This window comes from Rhipicephalus sanguineus, chromosome 11, assembly GCF_013339695.2.
Source record: "Rhipicephalus sanguineus isolate Rsan-2018 chromosome 11, BIME_Rsan_1.4, whole genome shotgun sequence".
NCBI lineage: Eukaryota > Metazoa > Arthropoda > Arachnida > Ixodida > Ixodidae > Rhipicephalus > Rhipicephalus sanguineus.
This window is the reverse complement of record NC_051186.1, coordinates 69,583,351-69,599,689: the sequence shown is the minus strand read 5'-3', so window position 1 is coordinate 69,599,689 and position 16,339 is coordinate 69,583,351. Positions and strand designations below refer to the sequence as shown.

General features: G+C 45.2%; 2 protein-coding genes across 2 annotated transcripts in view; both read right to left on the bottom strand.

Moving 5' to 3' along the window:
- Nucleotides 1-16,339, bottom strand: part of LOC125760359 (uncharacterized) — a 102,112-nt gene that overhangs the window by 56,418 nt on the left and 29,355 nt on the right. The gene's annotated exons all lie outside the window — the stretch shown is intronic.
- The window catches only part of LOC119375115 (uncharacterized), a 36,922-nt gene that overhangs the window by 14,125 nt on the left and 6,458 nt on the right, over nucleotides 1-16,339 (bottom strand). Inside the window, exons 4-5 of the mRNA XM_049411166.1 lie at nucleotides 5,450-5,663; nucleotides 2,588-2,764 (exon numbers count right to left, since the gene is read on the bottom strand). Coding sequence (XP_049267123.1) covers nucleotides 2,588-2,764; nucleotides 5,450-5,663 — 391 coding nt within the window. The remainder of the gene's footprint in view (nucleotides 1-2,587; nucleotides 2,765-5,449; nucleotides 5,664-16,339) is intronic.

Here is a 16,339-nt window from a genome sequence, read left to right as displayed (position 1 = left end):
CCCCTCCGCCATACTAAAAGCATATGGTACTATATTTGTCCCAGTACTTACTACGATATTTAATAACTGCCTGGACACTTCCACATTTCCTAGCATGTGGAAAACTGCTCGTGTTTTCCCAGTATTTAAGTCGGGCTCTAAGACAGATGTTTCTAATTATCGCCCGATTTCTCTACTATGTGCCACATCAGAGATCTTCGAACTGGCTCTTCACAAAATATTGTCTTTTAGTGTGAAAAACTCATTGATCCAAATCATTATGTTTTTCTTGCTGGCCGCTCAACTACCACAAATCTTGCTAGTTTCATGACGCAGATCTCCACACCTATTTCTCAGAGAGGACAGGTTGACGTAATCTACTGTGACCTGAGCAAGGCTTTTGACGTAGTCAGCCACACACTGATTATGGTTAAACTTGCGAACTTTGACGTTCACTTGTCGATTGTGAATCTCTTGCACAGCTATCTGCTCAATAGATCTTGTTATGTTGCCGTAAATGGCCAAACCTCTTCTTTGTATAAAGTGACTAGTGGGGTCCCTCAAGGGTCGGTATTAGGCCGACTCCTATTTTTAATTTACGTTAATGATGTTTCTAATGCCATTCGTAATTCTTCTTTCCTCTTGTATGCCGATGACATCAAGATATTTAAGGAAATTCATTCAGTTAACGACTGTCGCTTGCTGCAGTCAGATTTGTGTTCTTTTTCCGAATGGTGCAACGGCAATAACCTTTCTCTAAATACCTCAAAGACAAAATTCATGTCTATCACTCGCAAAACATCTAGCGTGTCATTTCAATACTTTGTCAATTCTGTGCCGTTATGCAAGGTTTATGAAATCAGTGATCTTGGTGTTGTTGTTGACAGCGCGTTAAACTTTTCTTCTCACGTTAAGCGTGCTGCTATGCGGGGCCTTCGTTCTCTCGGATGTGTTTGTAGAATATCTCGAGAATTCAGGTCTCCCATGGCCCTACACAAATTGTACACGGCAATATGTCTTCCGCAACTTGAGTATGCGTCCGTGATATGGAATGGCATTGCTCAATCCAGCGGTAACACCATTGAACGAGTCCAGAAAAAATTCCTCAGCATATATAACCATCGCTTTGCTAAAAATGACTCTGGATCTCGTTCAAGTACTGCTGAATCATTATCACTGCCATCACTTCACTGCCGACGAAATCGTTCTGATCTCTTATTTCTCTACAAGCTAGTCCACGGTACCATATCCTGCCCTGTACTTCTCAATTGTGTTAATTTTCGAATTCCGCGTAAGTTAACCAGAGAGAACAGACCGTTTCATGTACCCGCCTGCTTCTTCCAACACTCTACCATTCACAGAATACAAAGTCTTTATAATATTAATTTTCTTGATCTTGACGTTTTTCATAGTCCACAATCATTGTTTTTATCCGAGCTTTGCACTGTTTTGACATAGTATGGCACAATGTACAAAGTCTTCCCTTCTCCGTCTTTCCGCATAGTTGTATATGTGCAATCTAATTTTTTATTCCCCTTCAATATTTCTCATATTGTCTTATTTTACTCCTCCCCTTTTGTGTTCATTTCTCTTTGTCTACGTGTTTTTGATCTTTTTATTTCTGAAGACTGTCTGTATTGTATTGTTTATTTTTATTGATTTTTTTTGCGTGCGCCTGCACAAAGACCTCACGGTTGTTCCTGGGCACGTTAAATAAATGATTGATTGATTGATTGATTGATTGATTGATTGATTGATTGATTGATTGATTGATTGATTGATTGATTGATTGATTGATTGATTGATTATATAATAACAATGACAATTTCGGCGCAAAATAAGGGTGAAGTAGTGAATGCGATAGTAATAAAGTGGAATGTTATACGAAATAACACCCTTGTCAAACGGGCAAGTTATGTGTGCTTACGGGGAGTACACCTAGGTTAAGTGCGCGAAGGCTAGCAGCTTTTCGGGACCTGATCTCGCGCATTGTACCTACAAAATGCTGGTGTAAAGGGGCACGACCACTCCAGGGAGCGAAGCGGTTTTCGTGCTTTCTGTCGTCTCAACGCGAAGTAAGTGGTCAGAACACGGCACGTACAATGGTATAGGGGCTGTCTACTGATGCTTGCCGAGATTAGCGCTCGCGACCACGCCCTTTTGATCGCAGGTCGCAGTTGCTGTTCTAGAGACGCAGATCCCCCCTCCCCCTCAATCTGTGCCATTTCATGCTCCTTCGCCCGACGAAGGAGCATGGGCGTTTCCTGTCTGCTTGAGGAGCCATCGACGGCAGGCGTCGCACGCGGGTTGACGTTATCGCCTGCTAGGTTCGTGCGACGGAGATGGCCGGCTCGTTTCATCTCTGCTTCAGCCCGCGTTCGTCCCTTGAGCTTCCGCGTAGAACATACGATGTGTAGGGCGATGTTATCGATTTGGACTTTACACGAAACATGACGGCGACGGCAAAAACCCGCCGAGAGTGTCCATGTAATTGCTATCACAATATTAATAATAATAATAATAATAATAATAATAATAATAATAATAATAATAATAATAATACAAAAGTAACATAATAAGAAGAATACGCGTCCAGTCGAATACAAACCACATCCGTAAGCGTCATCTGATCCGTAGAGGTGTGGTGCACTTCGTAGACTACGAAGCTGCGCATCAGTTTGGTGGTGTCGCCCACGGTGTCTGTGCCGGGTACGAGGCGCGCACAGTCCTTCAGCATACTGCCGGAGACCGTATCGCTGACCAGAGCAGTGCCGTTCAGGTAAAACTGCGACAGCGTAAGAGCATACGAAGCGCTCACGTGAATGATGATGATCGAGTTTTGCGTTGCACTGGTGGCACGTAAAAAAGTGCAGGAATAGGACTTCTCGAAATCGGATCGAACCCTCTTCGAATAGTTCACTTAAGGTTTGTCGCCACCCTTTAAAGGGACCGACAACTGGCCAGAACGTGGGATCAGATCCTGGTATAAATGAAAAGACCGTATAATATAGTGACCGATTCCAGCATCAATTTCGCATTGCGAGTGGGATTTATATTTTTAAATCACGCATAAAAGTAACAAAAACCGGTATGTCGCGCAGCCTAGCGGAATAGCCTTGAAGCTACATTATGACGACTATCACTTTGCTGTACGTAGTCTGATGCTATCATGAGTGCCATAATTAGTCCTCAAAGTTAGAGTATGTGTAATATTATCCAGCGCCACTCAATTATTTGCTGCTTACGAGGTAAAATGATATGCATGGTGAGAAGCGGCGCTGCCTTCGCGTCTGCCAGTGGACCATGTCGAGCCGCGGCGCATGCGCAGTAACTCACCGCGCCTGAACACGAACCGCTCTCGCGCTCACTGTTTGCAGCATATGTTGTCTCGTGTGTATGACTTCATATTCGCCGCAGATGGAAAAATTCTGATTACAAATGTTTCGCGGCGTTTTAAACGTTATACCATTCCGTGATTAGGCACTCTGACCGGTGAGCTTTCCGCTGCGCTGAAGAAAATAGGTACCATGAAAATTGGTTGTTCGGCCCCTTTAAAGGGACACTAAAGAGAAAAACGATTTTTCGCGTGTTAGTAAGTTACAATTTCACAAGGCCGAGAACACCATTCTTATCCCGAGAAGACGCTTGGTGAGCAAGAAAACGCGTGGAAAGAAGACGCGGTTGGTGACGACGCCTTGGAACTGCCGCACCAATCGCCGTGACGTCATAGATTTTGACGGCGTCTACTAGGGCTTACGTGCTTCCTACTCGGTAAATATGAAGTACATTGTACTCTGAGGGGGCCATAGACCCAACATACCAAATTTCAGAAAATTTCGTTGGGCCGAGCTCGCCAAAGTACGGGAAAATACACTTTGAAATCCGTCACGTCACGCACAGACATTTCGGCGCGAGATTTAACAGTGCAACTTTGGCCTTGCTTTTGATTTTTATTAATGAACATATGATGGTGAAATTAACTAAATTAGAGCTCCCAATGATAATTTATCAAACTAAACCGATACATTGTTTCACTTCAGCGTTCCTTTAGAGCAACAATTTTTTAAAGATGTGAATTTTTATTTTTCGTATTTTAAAAGGGTATACTAACACGAAAATTTTCAGTTCTCGCTTTGTTTTGCGTCAAAGGAAAAACAAGTCCTCATGAGCCTAGAAAACCTACTGGTAAGCGTGAGTGCACCCTGAAAAATAATTACAACAGGCTTCTAAAAGTTAGTTTCGCTTCCCGCTGCACCTTGAGGCCACAACGGTATGAGCTTCTCGTCTCGTGTTCGCGAAAGATGTCGCGACGTTTCCACGGACGCTTCGCTCTGTGGCTCCGTTGGCGATGCACAAGCCGCCATTTTGAATGTCTGCGGGGACGCGCGCAAGCGGCCATGTTGTGTGTTTTGGCACCTGACGTCATCACAACTAGCCACACTGGTGCGTGAAGTCAACAGCATTGACAGTGTAGCCTGACGTCACGCTAGTGTCGATGTCAGTAGGTGCGCCATGCCAAAATCGACTTTAATGTCGAAATAAAATACCAGCATTTACTGAGCTTCACATTTGCGCCGAGCCGCTTCTGTATACAGGAGATGAGTACGGCAGAGTAAACTCAGCTTAGAAAATTGGTTCAGTACCCCTTTCATTTATTTCCTTGAATGCTACAATTGAAGAATGATTTTTTTTTGGTACGCTTTCTGTGAGATGCAATTCAACGCCCTGTTTGATTGTCACTATATCGAGAGTTCTGGTTTGTCTGTAACAGACTTGCCAGTAATGAAATTTCAGTAATAGAACTAAACTATATAACGAACTAAAGCTTGTTTGTGAACGCAGTGATTAAACCACATGACGCGGATTATGACCGGAAATTGGGTGTCGTGGCGACTTTAACTACACAGTTCCCCTGTTTGTTGCAGGGCATTACAGAACGTTTAACTGGGCAGGTTGGTGTGATTCCATATTGAATGCAAAAAGCTCACACCATCTCCCGCTTAAGGGGACCATGAGGCGATGCGAAGCAGCGTTTCGGCATGTCGAGCCCGAGTTTCAGAGGGGGGAGTGGAGAGGAAAATTAGAGAGGTGAGGGGAGAGAGGGAGTGGAGAAAGAAAGTCGAGAAGGGAGGGGAAAGGGGAAAGATGGAGTGGATAGGGAAAGTGGAGAGGGGTGAGAAAGGGCAGGGGAGAGGGGAAAGGGAGAGGGGGTGGGAGGGGGAAGGGAAAAGGAGGAGGTGTTGAGAGAGGGTTTGCGCATGCGCAGTAAGGGTGGTCACGCCGCACACCACCACCACCGGATTGAACTCCGCCATAAGATGCTTCGCATCTAAAAAACGCGCGAAAGAGCGAGGACGAGCATGTGATGACGATGCGTGAGTTGTCTGTCGTTTCTTTTGTTCGTCTTCCTTCTCTCGCGGGTTGTATGCATTCAAGATGGTTGTTGCAGGGAATGTGCATAGACGCGTACCTGGATATTGTCGTCGGATTTCCACTCCAGCTGCATGACGTGCATCGCACCGCTGTCGATCTCGCTCGACGACAGCTTCAAGTCGTAACGGTGGTGGCTGTCGTACTCCAGGTGCTTGTTGCCGACGTGCAGCTTGGAGTCCACTGGATCGCGACGCCAGTAGAAGTACTTGTTGCTGTCGTCTATCGCCTCGTAGCATATCTCCATGAAGCTGCTGCAAGAAAGCGAAGGCGCGTAGCCGCGGCTTAAGCCTTTTGAGTATTCGCGCGTCGGTTAGCATCATTTGCGTCTAGGTGCGGGGAAAAAAGTAGTGCGCGAGTTTGTGTGAAAGCCTAACAACCCAATTAATCGCATGTAACACAAGCTTTGCTTGCTAATGAAGATTGGCGTTGGCTATATACATATATATATACCGGGTGTCTCAGCTAACATGTGCTAAGGGGTGGTTAAAAAATGCATTATTATAGGCGAGTGAAATCAGTTGCATATTGCTGATAGCTACCTTGCGCATTAAAAACAACTTTTTGTTTTGCAATTAAATAATTTGTTAATTAGACTAAATAAACTAAATTGCTAGATAATGACTTTAGACAAGAAATAGGATTTGCATGGTTCGAGAGCCTCTTCAGAAACCCTGATTGCATTATTTGCGATAAAGAAAGTCTCACGTGTACCATTTTTTCCAAGCTGCAAAGAAAGCCCGCGAAATTAAAAAAATCAAAAACAAAAAAGAACACGTCACTGGCGCATTCGCGCGCCGCGATCATGCTGCTCTCAGCAATGGCTTGAGCGAACGAAATCAGCTGCGGCCCCGACTGGCCAGCTCCGTCGAAGCGGTAGGCCGATAAGTTGGCGGTGGTTCCTTGGCCCACGCGTCAGCCAGCGCGTGACGGTGCATGTTGTAGCGAGCGCGGGCCAAGAAACCACATATATCATCATCGTAATGCATTGCTCCTGGTAACACCAAGCCAGCACTGAGAGTGCATTTACCTCGGATGTAACAAGTCCAGCGAACGTGAATAGTCCAGCGACACTAGCGCGCTCGTGGTCGCACAGGAAGTGTGAATTGACGCGTTCGAAGAAAAAAAGAAGAGAAAGCGCCAAGGTCAGCACGCGCGCTGACGTAGATCTTTTTGTAAGCTTACTCTCACTGCAAGTTTATGGTCGATAAGTGTCTGTCCAATGGCTGAATTGTTGTCTGCCATTTATGAAGTCCTTTGAAAGCATTGGACCGTCGGCGTCGGCGGCATCGGCGGCGTCAACACGACTGACGCTCAAAATCATCATGTGACGACGATAGCATATGACGTCATCATGACGGCACATGCCACCAAAATTTGTGACGTCGCTTTGACAACATATTATAACGTCATCACTTTACATCGTCGCTTGGTCACATAGGTGAGCCGATCCCCTCCCAGAGGCACGTGAAGTGCTGAAAGCTTGCACTGCCTCCGATCTCGGAGGCAGTGCAGAACCACGCTAGGTGCAGAAAGCATTCGGGGGCCGGGGAATCATTACATTCGACTGAGAGTAAATGGAAAAAAAATCACACCATCTCGCTCTAAAGGGGTCCATGAGGCGATGCGAAGCAGCGTTTTGGCATGTCGAGCCCGCGTTTCAGAAAGGGAGTGGGAGTGGAGGAGGGAAGAGGGGAGAGTGGAGAGGAGGAAAGGAGTAGGAGTCAAGAGGGGGCAGGGGGAGAGGGGGAGTGGAGAGGAGGTGTGTGGAGAGGGTTTGCGCATGCGCAGTGGGTGGTCACGCCGCACACAACCACCACCACCATCACCACCGGATTGAACTCCGCCATAAGATGCTTCGCATCTAAATGATTGTTTTCGCTTTCGAGTCTTCCTAGGTGAATGCATATGGGACCCTGTAAGTTCTTTTTTACTTAGGATATTTCTACAGGGGGAGAGTCGGAAGTAGAGAGAAAGAATAAACGTCTGTATTTGCAAATATAGTATGGACTACCATTCACCCTTAGTCCTGGACGAAGGGCGAGAAATAGTACATGCTTGAAAATTGCAGGAGAGTGTGCGGGAACACTTACTTGGCCAAGATTTCACACACGACCGTGATCTTTGATCCCTTTCGGCATTTATTCTTGAACTCGATTCTAAAATCCTTATCGACCGCACTGAATGGTTCCTGCGATAGCGAGAGAAGAAAAAAAGAAGAAGAAAAGAACATTAAGGTCGTGCGAATTTTAATCTTGCAATGTAAATGACAACAGCGTTCTTGTGAGTTTGTAAAGAGAGCTCAAAACCAATACCCGTATATATACACATATACATATACGGTGCATGACGGCGGCGACGGCGACGGCAAAAACCAGCCGAGACTGTCCATATATTTCATCGCGTAACCGAGGCTGGCGGCAAAGGGACGCACTTACGTTGAATATAAGGTGCATGCCGTATTCGCTTCGCGTTTTGGCGACCACAATCCGCTGATCCATTGACAGATTCGAGGGCACACCGGGAATCTGGGCCATCTTTCGTAGAGGAGAGTTTAAACGTCGGTGCTTTACAACCTGGACTTAAAACGGCTTCGGCCTGCCTGCGATAGGTTGAAAGAGAAAACGATTGATTGTCACCTGCATGCATATAAAGATAAGTTTTTTAAAAACTGTTGAAATTGCCATTTTGTGCATGTACAGCTCCGTAAATTTTCATGTACAGATCCAAATCAAGGTCCAAACTAGCTTGTTGTTAAATATACAGATGTTCCTCATTTATCTGTCGACTCTTGTATCTTTTTGGTACACAAAATTTAAACTTAAAAAAATTCGAACGAGTTGTCATTGTGCTTCCTTAGTCGCGTTTTCTTTTTATAATTTTTAACGGATAATGCGTACCTAGGAAGAGAGGAAACACAACTTAAAGATTATTTCTATTTGAACAACAGTTTCGACCAGCGGATCGTAGTAGTATCTGGGGTTTAAAGTCCCAAAATCACGATATGATTATGAGAGACGCCGTAGTGGAGGGCTCCGGAAATTTCGACCACCTGGGGTTCCTTAACGTGCACCTAAATCTAAGTAGACGGGCCTCAAACATATGCGCCTCCATCACAAATTCAGCCGCCGCGGCCGGGATTCCATCCCGCGACCTTCGGGTCAGCAGTCGAGCGCCATAACCACTAGACCATCGTGGCGGGGCGACCAGTGGATCGGACGTATATTTTATCTTTGTCTCATAATAATCGCACTACAGTTAAAGGGACAAATAACATTACTTGTGCTTTTCTTGGCATGATACGGTTGTCTCAACGAACCAAAACAAAACAAAACAAAAAACAGACCCTTCGGTCCATTCCCCAAAACGGGCATCGAAGAAGTGCACGTCGCACGTAAATAGACCCTTGCCATTTTTTAATGATATCGCGCGAGCGTTGACCCCTGGACATGGTAGCGCCTAATATAGGCGAGAAGTAACAAGTTTGCCTACATTATGCGCTGGAGCACACTCGTGTGCAAGCGCCTTCTGCTACGCTGTTTGCTTAGAGATGCATGCACACTATCATTTGTGCGATCATGTGTTCGGAAAGCCGGTGTGACGCTGATCATCGCATCGCTGTTCTCGTTGCTTCTCGCTGATATTAGAAACTACCGTAGTCTGAGGTCGGCGCTCGCGCGATATCATAATGAAAAGATCCAAGTTTCACCGCAAGGGCGAAGCAATGAATGCGATAGCAACACATTGGAATGCTATGCGAAGTAAGGCTAGCAGTTAACTTTTTTTGGATCCAATCTCGCGTAGCTCTACAAAACGCTGGTGTAAGGGAATACGGCCGCTACAGGGAGCGAAGCGGTTTTCGTGCTGTCTGTCGTCTCAACGCGAGGTAAGCGGTGAGGGTACATCACGTACAAGGGTATGAGCCGTCTACTGATCTCAGTCGAGATAGCGCGCGCGTAACCGCGTCCATTTGATCAAAGTTCGCAGTAGCTGCTCGAGCAACGCGCATCCCCCCCCCTCCCTTCCGTCACCACCGGAGCCTGTTCATGTTCCTTTGCCCGAAGAAAGACGGGTGAGGCGTTTCCTCTCCGCCTGATGAGCTATCGGCGGCAGGCCTCGCACGTGGGTCGATGTATATATCTCGTATACGCCCATCGTGAGACGGAGATGGCCGGCTCGTTTCGTTCCTGCTTCAGCCGCGTTCGTCCCCTGCGCTCGCATACTTTTACTCGCGCGTAAGACACGCGATGCGCGGGGCAACGCGACAGCGACGGCAACGGCGAGAACCCGCTGAGAGTGTCCATATAATTGCCATCGCAATAAAATTGCACGGGTGTACATCGGTACCGCTTCCAGGAAGCGGTATTTTTGTACACCTCCCCCAGGCCAGCTAAAACTTTCTATCAAACTTACGCTTGGGGTCCCGCGGAGCGAATAGGCTGCCAAGTTGGAGTGGCTAGCAGTTGCTTAACTGGTAAAGCGACTTGCAAGGGAAGCGGCAAGGCGGCAGTGGCTGGGATGACGGCTTCTGAACGGCCGCTTCTTATATACACTCAGCTAAAGAAACAATGAACAATCGGAAGCAGATCCACGGAACCAATAAAAATTCGTTCGCTGGCACCGTGCACGTCACTGTTGATCTAACGGGGCGCCTTTCAGACTACTGCGTACTTCGCACCTAACAATGGCTCTCATCGGGCGCCTTTCGACCATCTGTACCGTATTATGCCGAATTCAAATCGATAACTGGACTGTATCCCTTCTGGAGAGACACGAACGAAAATGTTACTTAGTAAAAGAGGTGACCAAAATTTTTTAGGTCTGCTGGTCCCATGCCCTGAATTTCCCACAGGTTGGGCCGTTATGCCGAGTGACTTGAAACTCCGTTCTGTCGTGCACCTGGAAAGGTATACTTGTACTTTTCAATATATAAATGAAATTTCGATTACGAGTGTCTCAAAGTACGTGTAACGTTTGGGGTCTAGCCCGTTCCTGGAAGATCAGCTACGACTGGTCCGAATAGCTGAACGGATGGCCCGTGCCAGGAATAGGGGCATCACCCTGCCGGACAGACTCCGCTTTTCATCCCTATATTCCGTGCGGGGCACTGGGGTTCATAATAAGGTTTTTCTACTACTACTACTACTACTACTGCTACTACTACTACTACTACTACTACTACTACTACTACTACTACTACTACTACTACTACTACTACTACTACTACTACTAAAAATATGGGTGTGTGATAAGTTGTCACGAAAGGCATAAACCTGCCCTAATGGAAACGGTCACTTTTCCCGTTTGAGGAAGCACGTAAGGCTTTCCTCTATTTAAAAAAAAACACTTCTGTACTGTTGTGTCAAGAGCAAGTGCTCGTACTGACATGGCAACATGACATCTACATTTTAGCGCTGATCAGACAAACAAATGAGAGACAACAGGACAAGCGCTACTAACAACTGAACTAACAAATCAGTTCTGAGCAATACCGCAAGGGGGAGCAAGTTTAGTCCATATAAGGAACCAAAACGAACTTGTTCTTCACCATTAGCCATATAAAGCGAAATCCTTACATGGCTAATGAGTCGAATACCTGACGTCTGCGGCTTGAGCACGAATGGTACCAAAAGTCACGTGAGACGCGCAAGCGCATGCCCGCCGGGTGAGAACTTACGTTAATGAAAAGTGAATCAAACGTGAATTATAGTAAAGGTACGTCATTTGATAAACAGAGATAATTAAGCGTATAAGGTGAACAAAACGTTGATAATGTGAATTACGCGATAGTAGAGGTACATTTAAAGGTGAACTAAAGGTGATACACGTGTGAATTAAAGATAATTAAAGGTAGCCCGAATGTTAACGTGAATTAAAGGTAAATCAAACGCGAATTAAAATTAATCAAAATAGTAACAGTATGCCAAGTGATTAAAAGCGATAGTTAAGCGCATAATGTGAATAAATAGTAAATAAATGAGGGAAATCAGTGATGAATTGAGGTGAATAGAAGGTGATACACATGTGAATTACAGATGATTGAATGTGAGCAAGTCGTAAAAGCGGATTGAAGTTGAATCAAATGTGAATTGCCAACGACTCAAAAGTGAGAGCACTTTCTGAGAAACACGTTGGCTATCTTGCTTAGCTGCGCAAGATATCCAACGATATCCAAGTCAATAAATCGGGTTCAAGATTAGTAGCAGTCAACACGCGCTATCATCCTCGTTTGGAGAGAGAGAGAATAAACGTTTATTTGGAGCAAGCGCGCTGTGCTTTTTTTTTTTTTTCACCAAGAACGCGAGGTAGGCAATGTAGGGAATATCGCGGTATATAACGTCGTCTTTGTCCATTCTCCTTCACACTGTTTACTTTACGAAGGGCAGCGCAAGTCACTTCCTCCCATCACGGCACCTGCCAACCCGCACTATAAGCAGGCGCACGAAAATTGTTGACAGACACTCAATCTAGCGCGCCTCCGCTGCAATAATAAACCTTTCAATAGGAGTACGCAGATTCTTAAGTCTGATACTGAGCCTCCTTTGAAAGCCGAAAGAGCTTGTCACTTTGAGATCTAAAGCGGCGCCAGTGAGCTGAGAGTAGAGTGAACGCTCTAGATAGATAGATAGAAACGCTTAAACTTCCTTGGTTTCGCTAAGAAATGCTCCGCATTTAAAATGAATTGAGAAACAAATTTCTAGGAGCGGACGGAATTTTAACCCGCGCCCTCTTCGTGGCAGTCGAGTATTCCACCACAGTGCCATGCTGGTGCTTGTAACTCCTTCGCAAAAATACTCTATACAGGCGTCATGTCGGGCAAGGAATCGCGTTAACATATGTAATATAGCGTGGCAGAAGAGTAAAATAACAGCCTGGCATCAGACAATGAGATTTGCGCAACGAGACGGTCGTTGAATGCTTCCAACCCGTTTCGAAGGCCTCAGCCATAATTCTTCATCGTCATCAGCCACAGCACAAAGTGCACATAATGCCTTACAGATGTGCAGCGGGTGCCACGATTCTCCGAAAAATCATGAAAATAGCACAGTGTCTGCTTCGCTACTTCAGAAAAATTACGGTGATTTGTGGCGTTGTGGGTACCTCGTATAGGTACTTGTGTTAGTTGTTCCGAGATAGTTTAGAACGGGCTCTACAAAGTCCGCTCTTCCAGCTTTCGCTGTGACTGTGCTACATGTTCCGTGCAGGCCAGGCAACCTTTTTTTTATTATCATAACAGTGGTCTCGCACATCAGAGAGTACACTCAATGACGTGCTACATCTGAGATCGTGCTCACTCCCTTGACACAAAGCACTGAGCCTGCTAAAAAATCGTAATTGACTTTTGACTAAATAAATACTATGACTTTGAAGAGAATACTGCATGGTTAGTGCTAGTTGGCAGCAATTCGTGGCACAGTTACTTCCGCTCCTCTGAAGAACGTGGGAAGAACGTGTTTTTCCTCTGTCCCACTTTCTTATGAGGAGGGCAAGTAACTACACACCACAAATCAAATGTTTTTTAAATGCGAAGCATTTCTTAGCGAACTTCTGCGAGTTTGAGCGTATCTATCTAGCCGCCTACGACTTTGTGCTCTCCTGGCCGTTTCGTTAATCGGACGTATACCAAAATTGGCATGAAATAACATGACCGTATTACGAACATAAATGACAGGTCATATTTATGATTACCTTAACTTCAAATTTTTGCATGAAAAAAAAAACCGTTACGAACCGTTACGGATTTTTTTTTTCGTTTCGGAACAGAAACGGAACGGAACTTTTTGCGGTGGAACGACACTAAAACCGAAACGAAAAATATTTCGTTCCAACACTCTGCTGCTGAGTGTGCCTGGGAGTTCAGTTTACGGAGACATCCGAATGTATCGCGTCTGGTGCCGTTTTCCCTGCTTTATGCGATCACAGTACGCCTTGCATCTCATTGTTTCAGAAGTCTACGCTTCGCCGAGCTTACATTTGGCATAAGACAAAACTTTCTAAAGTGTAATGAACGGCAAACGTATAACGTCTCAGGTATTTATTTATTTATTTATTTATTTATTTATTTATTTATTTATTTATTTATTTATTTATTTATTTATTTATTTATTTATTTATCATCCATACGGCTAAGGTAAGGTCAAAGCAGCAGATGTGGTTGTCATAGTATATGAATATATAATTCGAATTCAGGTAAACACGTTCGCGGTAAATAGCTGTAGTCACGTGATCTGTACGTAGCTACAGAGAGGGTGAACCTATCCGTTCGTGTAAATCAGTTCTTTAATGATCCACGGGGGTGTCAGACGCGAGCTGGTCGCTAAACATGACCGAAATGTTTGAGTGTCCGATTGGTGTCTCTTTGTAATGTAATGCTGGTTTTGCATTGAGACCTCACTTCAGTTACTTTATGACGCTCGATCAAAAACAGTCTTCCCAAGTTGACGTTGACAGCCCATGTCTTAAACGAAGGATGAACGCGAAGCAGCGTGACGAAACGCGAAGCAAAGCGCATATACTCAAGACGTCATTCTCCCCGCATGACGTCATGAGTTTAGGTTATCTGCTTCGCGTTGCCTAGCGCTGCTTCGCTCTGCTTCTCCGTTAAAAATGGCTGTCAACTTTGGAAGACCGTTTTTTGGCGGCATGCAGTAATGTAGTATAACTGCGATCGCAATTAAAAAAAAACAGCTCTGTATTAACGAAGAAACACCGATCAGACATCATTCCGATCCGACACCGATTGGAAACGACGTCATTCTCCCCTCATGACGTCATGGCATACTCATCGAGGGCTGTAGCTTCTCCGTGGGAATGTGTAGCTTTAACCGCAGCTTAAATTGCTCCCTAGGCAATCCTTGAACTTTTGATCCTTTATGACGTCCTCCTAGAACCTTGCTTACAGAGAACGCCGAGAGCCCCGAGGATCGACGTCTATCATGGTGTGCCGGCGTCATTTTATATAAGTGAATCACTGTAAGCTATATCAGTACGCGTCAGTGTTGCATAGTTTATCAGCGGTCTCTGGTAGACAGCCGTAGGCGAGGCGCACTCGTTGCAACGGAACAGTGTAGGCAGGCACCGAGTACGCCTTTCGGTGCATTCTCATCATGAGTCGTAGTATATCTTGTACGTCGAGTAGGCGCAGTGAAAAGCGTGCAGGCTTCCGGTCATCAGTCCCATTATCTGTGTGACAATAAACATAAAAAGGAAACCATTATTACAGTACGTGGCGACCCGCAAGGGGACAAACTAGGTGCGGGTTTACGTAAGAAAAAAATTGGCCGCGTATCTGCGTGCTTCACTGCAAATGTCGTCGAAAGACGATAGTCTTCTGCCGGCCGTACTACAGGAGTCCTCCTCCTCTATGTTGAATCGCAGCATCTAGCTCCTAGCGTCGCATTTGCAGCGCAGCGCAAGAAACACTGGGGTCTTCAGAATTACGTATCTATGTATTTTCTAGTAAAAAAATACACCACCTAATACTTACGTATTGATCATTGCGCCTCAGGTATGCGTAATATTTGCTTTTTTAATCGACAATGTTCACAAGTATGAACAGCGATACCAGTGCAAGATGGCTGGGTGTTCATAAAGTGGTTAACTTTGGCCGGGTGGCTGAATCGGGTGACAGACAGACAGACAGACAGACAGACAGACAGACAGACAGACAGACAGACAGACAGACAGACAGACAGACAGACAGACAGACAGACAGACAGACAGACAGACAGACAGATAGATAGATAGATAGATAGATAGATAGATAGATAGATAGATAGATAGATAGATAGATAGATAGATAGATAGATAGATAGATAGATAGATAGATAGATAGATAGATAGATAGATAGATAGATAGATAGATAGATAGATAGATAGATAGATAGATAGATAGATAGATAGATAGATAGATAGACCAAAATTTCTGCGTCGAAGTTCCCCAAGAAAGACTATCGTCTTTAAAACAATATAATGCAGCGTTTGCTAAACGGGCCACGATACGGTCACCCCAAAATTCGCGGTTTTCAATGAAACGTATATAGATGTAGAGGGTCTATTATGCCTGTACATATATGAAAAATTCTCTGCACGAGAATATTTCAGTACAAAATACGTAAGTTATATATAATATAAGCCCTATAAGTCGGCGGCTGTAAACCCCACCCACCGCCGGCGACCGCCATTTAGCCATGGCGTGTGTGACGTCATGTGCTGCGTGGAGCGGAGCCGTCGTCTTCCGTCCAAAGTTTCAGCCGCTGTAAATCGTTGAGTTTGTAATGCCAAGCTGAAGAAAGCTGAAATGACTCGATTGCACGCAGCTGACCAGGGAACAAAATCGTTCACTGGGATGCAGACGCTCGCACAGTAACCTCCTGGTTACGTCACGGCTCGCGAGTGCGTCGTTGCAATTCTGCCCGACTCTCAGGCCGCTCGCATGTTCATAAAACTATTCAATTGTAAATTAAGTGCTCGACCAAATGCGCTAAAATTTCGTCAGCTTATTTGTGAACGCACAAGCATTAACCCACGTAACACGAAATTGTGATCGAAAATTGCGTGTCAAGGCTCCTTTAAAGGGACACTAAAGCGAAACAATGGATCAATTTACGAAAATAAATTCTTAGAGAACCCTACTGTCGGTATCGCCATCATAGCTTTGTTAATAGAAGAGAAAATGAAGGCCAAAATTTCATTCCTGAAATTTGGCGCCGAATTCTCCGCACACGGACGTCCTCGTGACGTTAGAGATTCCGGAATGTTTTCACACATTTTGGCCACATTGGGTCAACGAAATGTCCTCTTGATATTTACTATAAGTATGTGCAGCGCAAAGAAACGAGGACAAGAGAAGACACGTAAATGACACAGACTGGCGCTGTATCGCGCCAGTCTGCGTCAGCGCCAGTCTGTGCCAGTCTGTGTCGCCAGT